Here is a 20,332-nt window from a genome sequence, read left to right as displayed (position 1 = left end):
CCATACAACTCCTGAACATCTAGTTAAATGGCTACCCAGACTATTCACATTGCCCCCCCTCTCCAAACCACTGCCACTCTCTGTTGTCATCTATGCATAGTCACTTTAATTAACTCTACCTACATGTACATACACCCAGACTATTCACATTGCCCCCCCCCTCTCCAAACCACTGCCACTCTCTGTTGTCATCTATGCATAGTCACTTTAATTAACTCTACCTACATGTACATACTACCTCAACTAACCGATGCCTCCGCACATTGACTTTGTACCTGCACCCCCCCTGTATATATTGTTATTTTTTACTGCTCCTCTTTAATTACTTGTTACTTTTATCTCTTATTCTTATCTGTATTTCTTGAAACTGCACTGTCGGTTAGGGGCTTGAAAGTAAGCATTTCACAGTAAGGTCTCCCTACACCTGTTGTATTTGGAGCATGTGACTAATAAATTTTGATTTGATTGTTAGATAAGACCATCTCGTCATTATATAGAGTATCTCTGGTGGAGTGCGTTGTCGCCACAGACAGAACAATGAGACAGATATTTCACCGGATGCATAAATGTGAAGCATCCGCTTGGCATTTCCACTCACTACCATGGAGGGAGGCCACTGACCGGCAGTGGGAGAAGATGGAATTTGGCCTACATTCTGCAAATTTTCTCATCGATGAAACATTTAATTTCAATACAGTTTTTTGTTCCCAAAACTAGCAACTGTTATGAAAAGAGTAGACTACGTTTTGTAGACTTTGCCCTTTGAAAAAGTTTTAGAAAATCGCAATTTTTAGGAGTGCAGAGGCGAATTTAGTTATTGCAAACGCACACTTCAGAGTAGGCGTCCCCTAACGGAAATATGCAGATGATGCTAGATCGCGCCAATAGGATCTCGCTAGATGTCTGCCCACTGACTCAGTTGACCCCGTTGGATATGTGGACCGTGGTCAATCTTGGTTTAGTTACAAAAATATTTGTTGTCACCATCAGCGAATGATACATCATTGGTCGCCATACATAAACACCCACTTCCTCATATTGCAGCTCTAGATGTTTGTCTCTCCGCCCCTTTCTTTGTGATAGACATATTTGACAAATAGCAATGCATAAATCGAATGACAGACACAGCCGTGGACCAATCAGTGATCTACTGGTGCTGCCCTCTAACAGACCGAAAGCTACCTGAGCAAGTCCTACTTTGTTTATGTCACATAGCTAGCTAGCTACATAGCTTGCTAACTGACAGCTTCAAGAGTGCTGTTTTCTTACGAACGTTCACTACACCGATGCATACATTTCTGCCGTAGAAGTTAAATCTAGATGTACAGGATCTGGGTTTGATCGGTGGCAGGGCTGAGATGTTTTGTTGAATGAAGGAGCGAACGCCCTGGTGCCGTTAGGAGAATGAACTCCATCACCGGTCGGGATCACCCTGTCAACTCTGGAGCTTCATCTTCTCGAGCCTTGCACGTTGAGCTCACATCTCAGCAGGTAAGGACAAACACCCGTCATTCGGAGTTTATGTAGATTATATGCGTATTGTCCTGTATTGTTACGTTGCTGTGTGTCAGCTGCAAGATGAATACAACAGGCCTGCAGAGTGAGCTAAGCTAACTAGCAAGCTAACGTTAGCTCAGCTGACTTTTACAGCTCTCTTGAGTATCCAGACAGCTCTAACTTCTAAGCCTTAGTCCGTTACATAAAAAGTTGTATTTAATAACAATATACATGTGCAAACGTAAGATATTGTTAGCTATCTAGTTTGCAAGCTACAGAGACGATGATAATTAGCCAGTTTAGTAAGACCTGGCCAGATACCGAGGCACCACTACAGTAATTTGGTCACCTGACTTATGAACTAGTTACAGGACAGACCCTTCAGTCTGATGCCCAAGGCCTTTGCACAAGTTATTATGAATAAGTCCTAAGCCACCAGCTTGGCCCTAATAGGACTGAAACCACATCAGACATAGCTATACGTCTACAGCTCTCAAAATGCACCTTTACCTGCAAACTTGATATGACCAAAAAAGTGGTCTTTCAGTGGCCAGTTTATTAGGTACACCACCCTGTTCATGAAAATGGTTTGCTCCTACAGACCGTGAGTCATGTGGCATAAAGCAGGCATCGAGGCATTCAGTTCCTGTTCGATTGAATGTTAGGATGGGCAAAACGAGTGACATAAGCGGCTTTGAACGTGGTTTGATCATCGGTACCAGGCGTGCTAGTTGTAGTATCTCAGAAACAGCCGGCCTCCTGGGCTTTTCAACGCACGATGGTGTCTAGGGTTTATCAAGAATGGTGTGACAAACAAAAAATATCCAGCCAGCGGTAGTTTTGTGGGCAAAAATGGCTTGTAGATGAGAGGTCGAAGGAGAATGTCAAGAATCGTGCACGCTAACATGGCGGGCCACAAATAACGGCTCAGTACAAGAAGAAGTGTCTCAAGTGGCGACTCGGTCACCAACACTGGACAATTTGAGGAGTGTAAAAACATTGCAGATGCAGAGTTTGGTAACAGAATTACTGCGCAAACAGCACATACCGTCATTCTGTTACCAAACTTTGCATCTGCACTGTTCATCAACTAAATATGTTTATGGTTTGCAAAGTTAAGCAATCATTGGTTTTTGTTTGACATGCATTTTAAAGTGAAACATCTGAGTCTGTGTCACTCTGTTACCATGGAACTGCCCCTATTCTAACATGTTTTTATTTAATTTGGAGTAGAGTAGGATACATCTAGGCCTACTACTTTATTATGTGGTCATTGTGCAAAGGTTCAGAGCTAGATCGTGACCTGCATGTTAAGTTCTGTCCCTTAGAGTAAGAACTTATGATCCATGAAGAAAAACATTGTCTGTTTTGACAGCTATGAAATGGGACCATTGAAAGTAAAGGCCACTGAAAATGTAACACCAAAATTTGTGAACATTTACAGTTCTCTGTCAAACAGCCCGTATTGTAACGATGCTTCGTGGGCGACTGTTGTCACTGTGTTCAGAGGGTCCCTTGTTCGATCCCAGGTTGGTGCAAGGAGTTTTGGCTCCCGAGTTGCACAGAGGTCTAAGGAACTGCATCTCAGTGCTAAAGGCGTCACTACAGGCACCCTGGTTCGAATCCAGGCTGTATCACAACCGGCCGTGATTGGGAGGCCCATAGGGCGGTGCACAATTGGCCCAGTGTCGTCCGGGTTTGGCTGGTGTAGGCGTCATTGTAAATAAGAATTTGTTCTTAACAGACTTGCCTAGTTAAGTAAAGGTTCTAACTTCTTTAGGAAAACAGCCCGAATGGTGGAAACAAACTTACGTTGTCATCCAGAGTCATATTTATTTATGTCCCAAGCTAAAGTACACAATATTTTACGTACAACAGGTTTTTTAAGGACAACCGAGTTTGGTCTGCTTGGTGTTTTCATTTTTGCCATGGGAAAAATATTCTGGAACTGGCATTGTCCCAGCGCTAAAGATCACCAGTTGGCCTAGTAGGTAGATTCTATGTTCTGCTGGAGACCCTATTTGCTCTCATGGCTACAAATTAGCTCATTCGGGGAGAAACGTCTTCTGACATTTTTGTGGAAGGAAAAAGCCTTTGCCGAACAAGCTGTGTTTTTGTTCGAGGGCCTTAATCTTTTAGGGAATCCCATGACTTCGATTTATCCCTAATGCCTGTGGTGGTGGAAGCTCAGTGTGGGTTGCTGGAGATTGCTTCTCTGATGCTGCTGCCCAGAGAGGCCCCTCTTTTTATGAGTATCGTGTCATGTCCCATGGTCGTTCTCTTGACTTAACCACTCTCAATTATGAGGTCTTTTCTTTGGAGTCATTTAAAAAAAATAGATTCAGTCATCTGTGGGAAAAAAGTGTTCAGTTAGCCTATCTTTTTTTGATTGGACAGAACTGAGCCTTATTCTTCAAGCGGGTTCCTTTTATTTTATGCTCAGTTTTTGAAGGATGGATTTTTTTTTTACTGATATCCAACCATGGTGGTGATCTGTACAAAGAGTTTTTGTGCATCAATGGTACGCTGGCTTGAGCTATAGTTGATGAAACTGTGACTCTCTTGTGTATGCAAGGCTTTTGTAATGGAAACACACAGTGAAGTCAAAACATTAACTCTGGTTTCAAATGGAACTCTCGTCTGCATCTGTGGTCAGTTATTCCCGGACGTGAATCATTCCATAAATTTTTTTTGGGGGGGGTAAATGTTTAACCAGATACTTTAAGTTATCTCAAACTGACCCACCATATTCTAAAATTACAGTTTATTTTTTAACTTGAGGATGTACAGCAGGGTTCCCCAATAGCCAGGACACATTCACCACCTCCAAGTTTTCAGAGCAAAAAAAAGTTTGGGGTCACTTAAAAATGTCCTTGTTTTTTAAGGAGTTCCTCTGTCCAGGGACTGTGTTCTTTTGCCCATCTTAATCTTTTCTTTTTATTGTCCAGTCTGAGATATGGCTTTTTCTTTGCAACAAGGCCAGCATTCTGGAGTTGCCTCTTCACTGTTGACGTTGAGACTGGTGTTTTGTGGGTACTATTTAATGAAGCTGCCAGTTGAGGACTTGTGAGGCGTCTTTCTCAAACTAAAACACTCTAATGTACTTGTCCTCTTGCTCAGTTGTGCACCGGGGCCTCACACTCCTCTTACTATTCTGGTTAGAGCCAGTTTGCATTGTTCTGTGAAGGGAGTAGGTACACAGCGTTGTACAAGACCTTCAGTTTCTTGGCAATTTCTCACATGGGATTGTCTTAATTTCTCAGAACAAGAATAGACTGATGAGTTTCGGAAGAAAGTTCTTTGTTTCTGGCCTTTTTGAGCCTGTAATCAAACCCCAAAATACTGATGCTCCAGATACTCAGCTAGTCTAAAGAAGGCCCGTTTTATTGCTTCTTTAATCAGAACAACAGGTTTCAGCTGTGCTAACATATTTGCAAAAGGGTTTTCTAATGATCAGTTAGCCTTTTTTAAATGATAAACTTGGATTAGCTAATATGCTGTGCCATTGGAACACAGGAGTGATGGTTGCTGATAATGGGCCTCTGACACCTATATACAGTGGGGCAAAAAAGTATTTAGTCAGCCACCAATTATGCAAGTTCTCCCACTTAAAAAGATGAGAGGCCTGTAATTAAAAAGAAAAATACTTATTTTCCACCATAATTTGCAAATAAATAAATAAAATCCAACAATGTGATTTTCTGGATTTATTTTTTCTCATTTTGTCTGTCATAGATGAAATGTACCTATGATGAAAATTACAGACCTCGTATTTTTAATTGGGAGAACTTGCACAATTGGTGGCTGACTAAATACTTTTTTGCCCCACTGTAGATATTGTATTTCTGATCAATTTGCTGTTATTTTAATGGACAAAAAATGTGCTTTTCTTTCAAAAACAAGGACACTTCTAATTGACCCCAAACTTTTGAACGGTAGTGTAATATACATGCATTCATACATACATACAGTCAGTCAGTCAGTCAGTCAGTCAGTCAGTCAGTCAGTCAGTCAGTCAGTCAGTCAGTCAGTCAGTCAGTCAGTCAGTCAGTCAGTCAGTCAGTCAGTCAGTCAGTCAGTCAGTCAGTCAGTCTCAAAAGTTTGGGCACACCTACTCATTCCAGGTATTTTCTACATTGTAGAATAATAGGAAAGACATCAAAACTATGAAATAACACATGGAATCATGTAGTAACCAACAGTGTTAAAATCTAAATATATTTGAGAATCTTCGAAGTAGTCACCCTTTGCCTTGATGACAGCTTTGCACGCTCTTGGCATTCTCTCAACCAGCTTCATGAGGCATAAGACTGTAAAATCATAAGGAAATCAGCTCAAATTGATTCTAATTTTAAGTATGTTCCCCAGTATTCCCATGCATAAATAGAGGGATACAGTTTATGCGATCGTATCCCAATGTAATCAAGGTTTGAATTGATTTTGTTTTGGTCAAATACTATATCTCTTTGGGATTCTTTGGTCAATGTGTCAAGTACAAATGATTTATAACTACCAACCATCCACTCAAGGAAAAATAAGCCCACGGCTGAGTGTTATTGGGGACCCCCGATGAACAGTAATGACTTTGCTATATGACATTGTGTATTCTGGTTGGCTGCTTAATGTATGTTTATCTTGTGTGAATTAGACCAGTTCATTTGTAACAGTTTCGTAAATTGATATGCATCATTTACATTTTTACATTTAAGTCATTTAGCAGACGCTCTTATCCAGAGCGACATACAAATTGGTGCATTCACCTTATGACATCCAGTGGAACAGCCACTTTACAATAGTGCATCTAAATCTTTTAAGGGGGGGGGGAAGTGAGAAGGATTACTTTATCCTATCCTAGGTATTCCTTAAAGAGGTGGGGTTTCAGGTGTCTCCGGAAGGTGGTGATTGACTCCGCTGTCCTGGCGTCGTGAGGGAGTTTGTTCCACCATTGGGGGGCCAGAGCAGCGAACAGTTTTGACTGGGCTGAGCGGGAACTGTACTTCCTCAGTGGTAGGGAGGCGAGCAGGCCAGAGGTGGATGAACGCAGTGCCCTTGTTTGGGTGTAGGGCCTGATCAGAGCCTGGAGGTACTGAGGTGCCGTTCCCCTCACAGCTCCGTAGGCAAGCACCATGGTCTTGTAGCGGATGCGAGCTTCAACTGGAAGCCAGTGGAGAGAGAGGAGGAGCGGGGTGACGTGAGAGAACTTAGGAAGGTTGAACACCAGACGGGCTGTGGCGTTCTGGATGAGTTGTAGGGGTTTAATGGCACAGGCAGGGAGCCCAGCCAACAGCGAGTTGCAGTAATCCAGACGAGAGATGACAAGTGCCTGTATTAGGACCTGCTCCGCTTCCTGGATTGTGTAACAAGATGAGACTGTTGAAGGTGTTAATACAATTGTAAAGGCATTGAAACTGCCTGACAGTTCCCCATTGTTTTGGGCAGACCATTTAAAATGTTCTCTCTCCTGCTCGCTATCCCTGACTCTCCAGCTATGCCTCTATATCTGTTCTATTTCACATCTTTTTTTTCCTGACTATCTCACCATCTGCCTCTCTCTCCCTGACAGAGGCGGTTACGTCATCTCAGAAGCATCGCAGCCCGCAACATCGTCAACAAGAATGGCTCTCCACTACTGGACACATATTTTACCCTTCATCTCTGCTTAGAGGACCGGATATCCAGAGGTCAGTACTACTGTACAGTGCTACTATACAGCACGCTGTCTCTGTAAGACAGTGTACTAGGCTACTGCACTAATTCCCCTTTCATACTACTGAGCCCAGTCCACAGTACAAATAGACTTAACATGTCTTTGGGCCTGAATCCAAACTAGTTCTGTGCACATAACTAAAGTTTATCAACTCTTCCATTGACATGATTGCATGATTTAACCAAAAGCCATGTTACCATGCGGACATCTCACGTTAGACTTCGGCCCTTGGTGCCAGAGCCCCCTTTAGGTCTAAATGTTCAGCGTTAAGGTGGACTGCATTACTCTCATAAGTGGGAGAAAGGTCAGAGTCCCATTACGCTGTGTGGTTAAATGCACAAGGGTTTGGTTTGTTAGGGGACGCTGATGCTACAGTAAATGTGGTCTTTCACTTTGTTTTAAGGACAAATCATTTCATTATAAGTCAATGAACCAGATCAAGGCTAAACCTCACGGCTTACTGTTGTCAGGTAATCCTAGAAACGTTTGCTGTGCAAACCCTTTAATAGGACTCCTCCCATCATTGTAGTCCTGAAAGGAGTTGCATCCTCACAAGTGTTTGAGCTTTTGTGTGTTTATTCATTCTCTGCTTGAGAAAGCTTTCAAGTAAATCTAACCTAGCTTTTCTCCTTCCCTTGCAGACTTTTACAAGAGTGAGGTCATCCGAGATTCATTGGTGAGTGTCGTTGTTTGAAAAAAGAACAAACACGTGTTGGCCAGGGCCTCCTGGCCTCACAAAAATTGACCGTAGCACCAGCTATGGAATGTCATAATCAATTATGCCGTATGCTTTGTCTGCTCACATCTGTGGAGGCACACTACTGGTTATAGGCCTAGTTATATTCCGAAGACTCATGAATTGAATCAAGTCCTAGGCCTACCCAGTGCTTGTAAATTGGGAGGTGCCATAACAAAAAGTGACTGCGAGAGGGGAGTGACCTGGGGTGCTCCGAGGTACAGGAATGGACAATAAAATAGAAGTCACCTTTATAATTAAGCAGGGCATGCCTATCATCGCATTTATGTAGTGGCATAGAGTATTAGAGTAGAGGTGCTTACAGAAGTTGCTTTTTTTTGTACTTGGGTCTGGGAAGAATTTGGCCTTTTTATAAACACATTTCATGTCATTTTATATGACTGTAGGCTTCAGCATAATCTTTTTTAATAACACACAAATGATTGAAATGACAGGCTACTTTGACAGTCCAATTTCTTGAAGTACATAAAGGTGTACCACGGGTTGATTTTGGGACTTGTTCTCTTCACTATTTATATAAATATCATTGGTCAATCTGTTAAAAATGGTCAACTTCCACTATATACGGATGACACTATTGCCCCAACTGTTGATCTGGCTGTGTCAACTACAGTCAGATTTTTATAGCTTTGCAGGAATTTATTTGTTGTTCCAATGACTTTATTATTATTATTATTTATGTAGAGGTACCGGATCCGGCCAAGTAGGTTTCTGAATGAAAACTGAGAGGTGCCGGGTTCTGTTCCGACGGTGTCCGGCTCGATTTTAAGCGCTGGTCCTACCCCTGTCCTAGCTTCTGCGCGCTCACAACTTGTGTGCGGTGCACGCGAAAGTGTAAACAGTAGTCACTTTCTCCAGTGCTGCTGTGTGGAAAGAGGGAATACTTCTTCCACTGCTGAATTGTGGAGGAGTAGTGCCTGACAGTCAACACATGGACTCAGGCCAGCTACCTTGGTGTTTGTTTCTAACAGAATCAAGTCAAGTAGCCTACCTTTCACTTTCTCTCCGTCAAAACATCAACTGCTTAAAGTAACCTGACAGAAAGGGAGGTTTTGATTGATCCGCTTTGAGCAGTCATAGACAAGTGTCCATAATACTTGTTTGATTGGTTGGATGGATTGATGTTGCAAAAATCAGCCACACTAGGATTGTGGAGCTCTCTTCCTGTCTCCTCAGCTTCACAGAGGGCACAGCACATGGGGTTTACTGTTCGGTCTCTCATTGACAGCTGTAATAGGATGCGTGTGTGTAACAAGACAAAGACAACAGGAAACAGTCAATGTCACTGCACTAATAGCGTGCACTAATCTCTTTGTGTTGTCCCCCAGTCATATAAACAAACAGGAAGGTGGGAAGCAGCCTTGTAGCAACACACTGTATGAGAGAAGGTGAAACAAATAGGCTTACATCAACATCAATGAAATATGACCACAAGCTTCCATTGTTCTTTCTCCCTGCAAACGTGTTCATAGTAGGGCTGTCATTGTGTTCTGAAAGATGTCATTCAGTATCATCAGATACTGCTGATGGTGTTCTCAACTATAGTGCTATTAACGCAACTTCAGTTGGTAGTTTCCATATTTTTGGTTTCCTCATTAGCGGGGAAACGATTGTCCTCACCGACTGTTAGGGTGTATGACCAAATCTATGTGCAACAACAGCTGCAACTCGCTCCCATCTCTGCATGGAGCCTATTCAGTCTATGATGAATGCAGCCAAGTATAGCAGACCATTACTAACCGGCTAAATGCAGAGTCATGAGCTGGCCTAAGCTATTTTCCAAGCCTACCTTTCCTTTACTCTCTAGTCTATAATGCACTGCAGATGAAGCTCATGATCATGTCTGGCAGAGATCAGAAATCTGCTTTTGTGTTTAAAAACATCAGCATTCCTCTTTGTGACCTTTGCTTTCTAGTGTTCTGGTCTGTTTCCCCTTTGTGGTCTCGTCTGTCAAAGGAGGCTGCTCCTTTCCGCCTGCTCTTCCTGTTATTATGTAGAGGAACATTGCGCACCGCACACTACCCCCCCCCCCCTAGGCCTTTTCCCCCTTTTATTTCTGCTGTTTTCTTCCACCTCTCCACTTCTGGCTTTGTCAATCCTCCATTTTACAAACAGTTTAAGATGATCAGTTGTATATCGTTCTGTAGGAAGGCAGATGGGTAGGCTCTTTGAATGGTGGGAATGGGCTTCTTTGTACAGTAGTGTATGACACAGGATAGACCGGCAAATGTCAGGGAGTCCAGGGACCTTGTCTTCCCAGCAGGCAAAATGTGGCATGTGACGTCATGTTAACATTGCAACCAGTTTTGCCCGCTGAGTTTGAGTAGCTCAGAAATCAGTCTGAAACCTAGTTACCTAATAGTGTTTTGTTGGACAAGCCAAGCCTTTGTGACGACAAATCGCCTCGGGATATTGAAGTTGGATTTGTAAATATTTGGTCAGACTTTTGTAAGTGGCACAACAGTTACATTACAGTTAAATTAACATCCTGGTTCCACACTATTTTGTGTGCTCGAGTCACTTTCACACACCCTACTGACACACATGATTTGTCATTTGAATCGTTCAAATGTGCCTCTCAACCTGTCACAAAATCGGGAACAAATTAAACACTTGGTTGTTTTAAGACTCAATATTAGTTGAACTTATCAAAACTTTGCAACCCAGTGGGATCATTCATTCAGCTGTCTCATCAATTCTCGTGTCCTGTTTTTTACAGAATCCAACATGGCGGAGCCTGGATTTTGGCATGCTGCCGGACCTCCTGGACACGTCTGTGTCCTGCTTTGTGGTGAAGATCTGGGGCGGCCGAGAGGAACAGTTCATACTTCTCATAGAGTGGAAGGTCAACCTGGACGGGCTTAGATACACAGGGCAACAGGTCAGTGGAAACAACATATGCTCATATAATGTAGGCTGCTTTGGGATATATGCTGACTAGCATACATGCATGCTTTCCTCTGATCAGAATACAGTACAGTCTGCAGTCATATAGACAATAACAGCCTCTCTTGTTTTAATACAGACTAAATACCACTGCTTTGTTCCTTCACAGATCCGCTCCAGGAATCCAAATGAGATCATATTTGGATTGAATGATGGCTACTATGCAGCTGACTTTGATCATAAGGTACTACTGACTTTGTTCCAGGAATTCTGTCCCTAACATAGACTATAGACATTCTGTTGTATAATTCGTTTTTCTGTATTTGGTTTGTTGTAATGTGCATATTTCAGGACCACTCTGAGAGGAAGAAGAACAGTTTACTCCAGGTGGACCAGAGTTCAGTGAGGAACTCCTACAGTGTCTTCTCTCTGCTGAGGTGAGACGGACTGCACCCGCCAAACATTCCCACACATAAGACACTGGACAGTTAGTATCTCCCAAATGACAATATGTCCCGTTAGCCTCTTGGCTAGTACTTTCTTTGGCTGCCCTTCTCATTACCAGGAGCACCTTCCTTTAGCTCCCAGAGAAGATTGGAAATGCTAAATATACTTGTGGGGAACATTCTCTACTACTGTATATGTCACATACTTGTTTGTCACTGTATACATTCCCCACGTTGTCCATAAGATGGCGCCAGGAAACTGCCTCAAGTGCCTTTGTAATCATGGAGGCAGTTTTTTTTCTCCCAAGTCACTGAGAGCTGCCAAAAATCCAGTCTGTAGTGTGTTTTCTTGGACATAACAGGAAATGCATATGGAAGGCTTTAATCAAGTTAGTCAAATAAAGGCACTCTTTCATCGTTGGCAATGTCTAACAATGTAACAGATGGAGAATTCCATTAGAATTATCAGGATGGGTGAAACCGCGCTTTGGTGATGAAATTTCACTTTTTATTATTATTCATGTTCATGTTAATTATTATTAATGTTCTGAATTGTATAGTGGGGTATTTCTCTAACATCATTAACATCATATCACAAAATGTGGATTTGTAACCAATAATAAGCAACAATTAAAAAAAATTTTTTATTTTACCTTTATTTATCTAGGCAAGTCAGTTAAGAACAAATTCTTATTTTCAATGACGGCCTAGGAACAGTGGGTTAACTGCCTGTTCAGGGGCAGAACGACAGATTTGTACCTTGTCAGCTCGGGGGGTTTGAACTTGCAACCTTCCGGTTACTAGTCCAACGCTCTAACCACTAGGCTACCCTAGTGCTTGTGTCACGCTCATTGCTCTGTACAGTTTTTATGGGTGAGAAATCAAAAAGTAACAGGAATTTTGCATTAATAAGAAAAGCGTATATGAAAATACTACATGTTGTCTCAAAATAGATATGTATCCTACCACCTATATTGTTCAATGTCATCTGGATTCGAGAGAAATGATGATGTGTTCAACGGTGAGCCTGTCAGTTAGCCACAGTTCTTGCACAGCAGCCAGCCTACCTGACGCGGTGAGCCTGTCAGTTAGCCACAGTTCTTGCACAGCAGCCAGCCTACCTGACTCGGTGAGCCTGTCAGTTAGCCACAGTTCTTGCACAGCAGCCAGCCTACCTGATGCGGTGAGCCTGTCAGTTAGCCACAGTTCTTGCACAGCAGCCAGCCTACCTGACGCGGTGAGCCTACCTGACGCAATATAATTATTTTTCTGATTACTGACCACTTTTTTCCCCCCTCTGGCCTCCATTTAATTATTCACCCTTATTTCGGCCATTTTACCAGGGTAGAAACTCCATTAGCTTTTGAACAGATTATGATAGAGACATTACGTTTGGACCATAGGTTTTATTAGATGATTATCTACACAATTATTATATATTATTTTACCCAATGGACCAAAGATGCTGTACGTTTTTGGGTGGACACCCTTACATATTAGTGATTAATGGTCTTTCATAGCTCTTTATTCCACAAGAGGGCAGCAAACGATCATTTTATAAAACCATTGGCAATTCAGGAGGGAGGCATGTTTCCAAGTGCGGTTTGCTCCATGTTGACAAACCACAGCTCTGTTGTCCTATATTTGAATGTGGCGTAATGTTAACACTACCTACAGGGTTTGCGCAGAGCTTGCCTTGGGGAACACCACAGTTAATTAGAAGTTGGCTCAAGCTAAATTTTATGACTCTTTTAGACTGCAATATACAGGGGGGCACAATGTTTTGAACTGTTAATTAATAACAATTTTGTATAGTTAGGCAGCATTCATCATAAGTATCTTCCTCAAGTCTTTACTCTTTCTGTTGAATCAGAAGATTCAATAATAAAATATAAACATTCCTAGTGTTATGCATCACTCCTCACCCCAGCTTGAGGTGAGCTGTACAGTTTTGGGGTGGAGATTCCTCCAGCCCGAAGGGCTTCCTCTGGCTGATGACTGTTCTGTGTCTTCGCCTTACTTTGTAAGAGAAAATGTCCTCCAAGTTGCGTGAGTGAGCTATTTCCTATGGGCTCTGCTCAGTGCTGTTGAGTCCTGCTCTCTCCATCTCTCTATCCCGGTGGGGTTCTGAGGAATTTAAAGCAGCTCCATTGACTCCCTCCCTCTCCTTCCTGGGCCTGAGGCTGAGGATCCTCTGCAGGCCTGAGGCCGGGCTTATAGAGGCTGATGTGATGGGGCTCATTGACACGAACATGACCAAGGTCAGGGATTCCCAAACATTTTGTTGACCCCATTTTGATATCAAAACGTTTTCGTGACCCCACCATGTAAGAAATATGATGTAATCCATGGTCATTGTTTCCTTTTTTAAAATTGGGGCTATGACAGCCTGTTCCAAATGAGCCTGACAGTACTTTTGACTGTATTTCAAGCCAAGTATGCATTTGGCTCCTACATCTTCACTCTGCCAGCTTCCCTTCCCTCCTTCACTCTCCCCTCGCTCTTACTCTGTGGTTATATTAGGGGTAACTTCTACTTACTCTCCCTCTTGGTGTAGAGTACACCGGAGTATAGGGCCTTGGGGTATAGGGTGATCTGATTGGATCAGAAGTAGGTTTGGATGGTGTTCAGATGACTGAGTAGCGTTGGGATGTTGACAGACTGTGGAAGCGAAATGAGGAGATGAGAGGGACTAGCTATGTGTATCCAGCAGTCTGTTTGGAGCGCTGTCTGTCAGCAGACTATCAGGTTGTCTTCAGTTTATCATGGTTTGACTCCTATTTTTCCTTTTTGTCCTGGTAATGTGTTTTTCAACATTAGGCACAAGTGCCCTGGGTGGAAATTTAGGCCCTACATATCTTTCATTGAACAGATGAGCCACAGAATTCAAGGCTCTTAACACAGATTTATGTCAGAGGAATATTTTTCCACTCTATCAATGCCACATGTTGGTCTTTCCCTGTATTCTCAGATTATTTCTCTCACTGGCCTCCCTATACAGGGCCTTCAGAAGGTATTCACACCCGTTGACTTTTTCCACATTTTGTTGTGTTGCAACCTGAATTTTAAATGTATTCAATTTATCAAATGCCTGCACACAATACTCCATAATGTCAAAGTAGAATTATATTTCAATATTTACAAATGAATACAAAAATGAAAAGCTGAAATGTCTTGAGTCAATAAGTATTCAACCTCTTTGTTATGGCAAGCCTAAGTAAGTTCAGGAGTAAAAATGTGCTTAAGAAGTCGTATAATAAGATGCATGCACTAACTCTGCGCAATAATATTGTTGAACGTGAGTTTTGAATGACTACTTCATCTCTGTACCACACATATACAATTATCTGTAAGGTCCCTTGTCAAGCAGTGAATTTCAAACACACATTCAACCACAAAGACCACTTACTGGTAGATGGATAAAAAAAAGAAAAGAAAAAAGACATGGAATATTTTAGTTATTAATTACACTTTGGATGGTGTATAGACACAGTCCCTAGAAAAGGTCAGGTGTCCTTCCTAACTGAGTTGCTGTAAAGGAAGGAAACCGCACAGGGATTTCATTGTGTGGCCAATGGTGATTTTAAAACTGTTTAATGCTGTGATAGGAGAAAACAGAGGATGGATCACCATTTTAGTTACAGTACTTCATAATACTAACCTAATTGAGTGAAAAGAAGGAAGCCTGTACAGAATACAAATATTCCTAAACATGCATCTTGTTTGCAACAAGGCACTAAAGTAATACTGCAAAGAAATTAACTTTTTGTCCTGAATAAAAAGTGTTATGTTTGGGGCAAATCTAACACAACACATTGCTGAATACCACTCTCCATATTTTCAATCATAGTGGTGGCTGCATTATGTTATGGATATGCCTGTAATCGTTAAGGACTGGGGAGTTTTCAGGATAAAAAAATTAATGGAATGGAGCTAAGCACAGGCAAAATCATAGAGGACAACTTGTTTGTCTGCTTTCCACCAGACACTGGGAGATGAATTCAACTTTCAGGAGGACAATAACTTAAAACACAAGGCCAAATCTACACTGGAGTTGTTTACCAAGAAGACAGTGAATGTTCCTTAGTGGCTGAGTTTTAGTTTGGACTTAAATCTACTTGAAAATCTATGGCAAGACTGGACATAGTTGTCTAGCAATGATCAACAACCAATCTGACAGCTTGAATCTTTTTTTAAATGAATAATGGGCGAATGGTACACAATCCAGGTGCGGAGACTTACCCAGAAAGACACCTTTGTAATAATTTCCAAAGGTGATTCTACAAAGTGTTGACTTAGGGGTGTGAATACTTACGTAATTGAGATATTTCATTTTCAAAAAATCTGCATAACAATTCTCCAAACATGTTTTCACTTTGACATTATGGGGTATTGTTTGTTGATAGGTGAGGGGGGAAAAATAATTTAATCCATTTTGAATTCAGGCTTGAAGTCAAGGGGAATGGATATTATCTGAAGGCACTGTATGTGTGTATTCAGTGTGTGAAAACAGAGGCAGTGTTCAATTGTGAAGTCTTAAGTGGGTCTGCCCTGACGCAGTATCTAACGGAGGTGATAAGCCTTTCCTCTAGTTAACGTCTCTCCTTAGAGCAGTCCTGTGGGTCGCCTGCCGGTTGGGTGCCCTTCTCCAACCTTCAGCTCTCAGCCACAGGATATTATTCTGGGCCGGATTAAAGGGACCCATTTAAACAGATGGCCCGCTCCGTCTCCAAGCCCAGAGAGCCAACCCCCCCCCCCAGGGTCCCAACACCATCAGTCAGACCACAAACTGGCTACTAAGCCCCAAATCACTTTGCAGAATATGGGCGTGGCTATGCTGTTTTTCTTTCACACGTCAGGAGTGTACTTAAAGGGTCTCGTTGCCAAAATATCCCTTTATCTACTTCCCCAGAGTCAGATGAACTTGTGGATACCATTTTTGTCTGTGTGCAGTTTTAAGGAAGTTGCTAACTAGCTCCAATTGTTAACTAGTGTTACCCATAGACTTCCAGTCATTGCGCTATCTGCTAGCATGTTGTTGTGCTAATGCTAGTTAGCCTTGGCTCGCAAACTTTTAACTTCCTTCATGTTGGACACAGAAACATACCAATGTTATGTACCAGTTCATCTGACTGATAAAGGGCATCATTGCCAAAATCCCGAAATATCCCTTCAAAGAGATGTTCCGGAAGATAGAAAAATACCTTTAAAAAAAAAAGACCTCCTGTTTTGGGCTCAACGTGCCATTTGTGTGGCTCATACATGCATAATTAACAATCTACAATCCTCTCTCAGTGGAAAAAGCCACAGAATCCTTACATTCTTCTTCAAAAAAAAGACAAATAAATAACAACCCCTTTTTTTGCTGGTAGTTACTGTCTTGTCTACTGTCTTGTCTCATTGCTACAACTCCCGCACGGTCTCGGGAGAGACGAAGGTCGAGAGCCATACGTCCTCAGAAACACAACTCAACCTAGCCGCACTGCTTCTTAACACAACGCACTTCCAACCCGGAAGCCAGACACTCCGATGTGTCGGAGGAAACACCGTACACCTGGCTACCTGGTCAGCGTGCACTGCGCCCGGCCCCCCGCGGGACCTAAAACATTAAAGTTAGATCTGTTAGACCTCGATAGTAGTTTCTTTTTGTTAATGCTTTTCTCTGCAAACCACAAAATGCTGTTCTCAAAAGATAGCATTGTAACCACACAAATATATTAGAAGATCATTGTCAATCTGATCAGAAACACAATGGTCACAACCTGTATCTCCTAAATGGTGTATCTTTCTTTGTTTGATTTTTGGAATTCATTGTGCAATGGGCTTTAAGGTTTTTCACAAGGCATGCGTCCATCTGTCCCATTTGCGAATCGTGAAACGACACACAACTTTGATGTGCTTGAGAAATGTATACTGCAAACTTTCATCCACTTTTTATAGAGGAAAATACAGGCCTACCTTTGTATCAACCATCCATCCAAATCAAATAATTCCAGTCATTCACTTTTTGTCTTTATATACTTTGACACGTATTCCATGAAGTTAGGTAATCCAATGCTTGGAACACTGCAGCTGTTGATTGCCAGCGATCATCATTTATCACATTGGCATATGATATAATCAACACACTTTCTAGGACATTTGATGGAAACATATAAGTATACATTTTCTGTTGTATAAAATTACATTATCACATTTGCTTGCTCATTTGAAATACTATTCTGATGAGACCACGTACTATAACGGGAACTATCCTGCAACAACCGGACTTGATGGAAAATGTTGATTGGCAGGTGGAATGATGTTTAATGAGGTTGCAAGGTTGAGGAGGGATCAGGTCAGCACAGTATTGCCCAATGAGTTTCCGGGGTGAGCCCAACATGCACATGAACACCCCCAAAGTTTTTTTTTTTTTTTTTTTTTTAAACTTAAAAAAACATCATTTTTACATATTTTTTTTACATTCTCTCTTTGGGCATTCGCTCCAGAGGCTCAAACAATTGTGCACAATTTTTGGGGACCCGTTTTTGGCTCGTGAGCGCTACTTTCAAAACTACTGGCTGAAATTGCCAAGCCAGTAGCCTGCACTCTTTCTTTCTAGCCACTAGGCCCATGGACTCCTGGGTTGTAATTAATTTAATGCACACCATAGCAAAACATTTTGCAACATTAAATGAAAACAAGGGTTTCTTATGTCTTTTTCAGGTATGTCCCTCCCTGGTTCGGCCTGTTTGCTTCGGTTTGGTGCCATGTTGACTCCTGAGTCCTGACACAGAGCCTTTTCCTGCTCTATCTCTTTCGTTCCGTCCCAGCCCAGCAGTTCCCTAACATTGCTTGCTGTCAGCCCTAATCTCAAACCGTTGATCTAGGGCTGCATTCTTCCCTCGATTACTCGTGGCATGTTGTGCATTAGAGTAGCATCGCCAGATTGGCCTCTCGTGTTGTGTGTTACCCATTACGGAGAGAAAGTAGGGCGGTAACTTTAATCCTAACTTATGTAACCGACCGTGGTGGTAAAAGGAGAGTCTTTGTGTGGTTAGGATTTTAGTTGTTCATTGTTTGGTTCATTACCTCTTGCAGCTTTAGTGACCTAGAGGGACAGTTTGAGGGGAGGAGATAGGAACCTCTCGTCAGTAATCTTCTGCAGAGGGCCTGGCCCCTCTGACCCTAGAAGACTAACATGTCCTTTCTTATATCCATTTCATACCAAGACAAAACCCCATGTGCTTTACTGTAACATCTTCTTTATATAGTATTTTGTTTATATCTGAAGGGTTAGGGGGGTAGAAGATGCGGTACAGTAAAACATGCCTTGAGACCAATGTAGGCCTAAGCATTTTAAGGCACTTTCAATTGAGCTGATTTATGAGTATCATCCCAGATGAATTAGCATCTGTCAATTACGGATAGGTTTACGAATACAAATGTGGCCAGATCAGCACACTCCCACTCCTCACCGGTGCTGCCTATGTGCTTGGATGTATTTAATTAAAGGGGGTATACCCGTGGTAAATAAGGGACTGTTTGAAAGCGGGCCATATTTATTACAGGTAACGTTTTTTTTTCTTTTCGGAAATAGGTATTAGGTTGGCTCACAGGGTTTCCCACCATGGCTTTCTCTCTAAAGTTGCCATGTATTGTAAACAAAGATTTTTTTACTTACAGAATATTGGAAGAACCCCTTCAAAAGGCATCTAACCATCCGCAGAGAGAAAATGCACATGAAGGTGCACCAAAATATTTTCTGTCACCCCCCACAATCTTAACTCCTCTATGTACAGAGGTGACTATATTTAAATATGAGTTAGCGACAGGGTAAATATGAATGGCGACAGGGTAAATATGAATGGCGACAGGGTAAATATGAATGGCGACAGGGTAAATATGAATGGCGACAGGGTAAATATGAATGGCAACAGGGTAAATATGAATGGCGACAGGGTAAATATGAATGGCGACAGGGTAAATATGAATGGCGACAGGGTAAATATGAATGGTGACAGGGTAAATATGAGTTAGCGACAGGGTAAATATGAGTTAGCGACAGGGTAAATATGAGTTAGCGACAGGGTAAATATGATTAGCGACAGGGTAAATATGAGTTAGCGACAGGGTATATATGAATGGCGACAGGGTAAATATGAATGGCGACAGGGTAAATATGAATGGCGACAGGGTAAATATGAATGGCGACAGGGTAAATATGAATGGCGACAGGGTAAATATGAATGGCGACAGGGTAAATATGAATGGCGACAGGGTAAATATGAATGAATGGTAAATATGAGGGTAAATATGAATGGCGACAGGGTAAATATGAATGGCGACAGGGTAAATATGAATGGCGACAGGGTAAATATGAATGGCGACAGGGTAAATATGAATGGCGACAGGGTAAATATGAATGGCGACAGGGTAAATATGAATGGCGACAGGGTAAATATGAATGGCGACAGGGTAAATATGAATGGCGACAGGGTAAATATGAAATATGAATAGCGACATTGTCCGCCCCGCCGGTGAGGTACAGGTATGCTGCGAACAGAAGATGTTTATTTGGTTTTCTCACCTTAGCCTCTTTTTCCCTTCCTCTTAGCTGTTGTGTGGTTCTTGTTGTGTACCTGAACAATCATTGCGTTATTTGTAAAATATACAATCTATTGCTCTTCTATATATTTCAAGGGTATAGATTACTCATGGTGTGAATGTATTCTATTGGTTTCACAGTCACAATTGAATTGATGATTGATTCGATAGAAGTTCAGTAGAGTAGTTTTAAACTGTTACTTAGAACTATCAAATCATTCAGTAAAAGTATGTCTGATCAAGTTGTCTCCCTGCCAACTGTATGTCCCAGGCCTGGCTGTGAGGTGTTTGTGTCGGTCTGTGTATCTGACCTATACAGTATCTGTAGACGGAGGAAGTAGAAGCGGAAGGGGAGAGGGGCCAAAAACATTAACAAGGGCCCCAATCTCTTGTCATCTGATATTAGAGCATTTTATAAATGAAACCCTTCTTATCACACAGTAAAATAAGTGT

At 42.0% G+C, this 20,332-nt stretch overlaps 1 protein-coding gene across 1 annotated transcript in view; it reads left to right on the top strand.

The window, feature by feature from the left end:
* The first annotated feature begins 1,057 nt into the window (after positions 1–1,057).
* Positions 1,058–20,332, top strand: part of LOC124010405 (UV radiation resistance-associated gene protein-like) — a 133,277-nt gene continuing 114,002 nt past the window's right edge. The window contains exons 1-6 of the mRNA XM_046322815.1: positions 1,058–1,491; positions 7,061–7,178; positions 7,846–7,880; positions 10,681–10,842; positions 11,017–11,091; positions 11,199–11,284. Of these exons, the coding sequence (XP_046178771.1) occupies positions 1,405–1,491; positions 7,061–7,178; positions 7,846–7,880; positions 10,681–10,842; positions 11,017–11,091; positions 11,199–11,284 (563 nt within the window). The 5' untranslated portion in view covers positions 1,058–1,404. The remainder of the gene's footprint in view (positions 1,492–7,060; positions 7,179–7,845; positions 7,881–10,680; positions 10,843–11,016; positions 11,092–11,198; positions 11,285–20,332) is intronic.

This window comes from Oncorhynchus gorbuscha, linkage group LG02, assembly GCF_021184085.1.
Source record: "Oncorhynchus gorbuscha isolate QuinsamMale2020 ecotype Even-year linkage group LG02, OgorEven_v1.0, whole genome shotgun sequence".
NCBI lineage: Eukaryota > Metazoa > Chordata > Actinopteri > Salmoniformes > Salmonidae > Oncorhynchus > Oncorhynchus gorbuscha.
The sequence above is the reverse complement of the archived record's forward strand: the minus strand, read 5'-3'. Positions and strand labels throughout refer to the sequence as shown.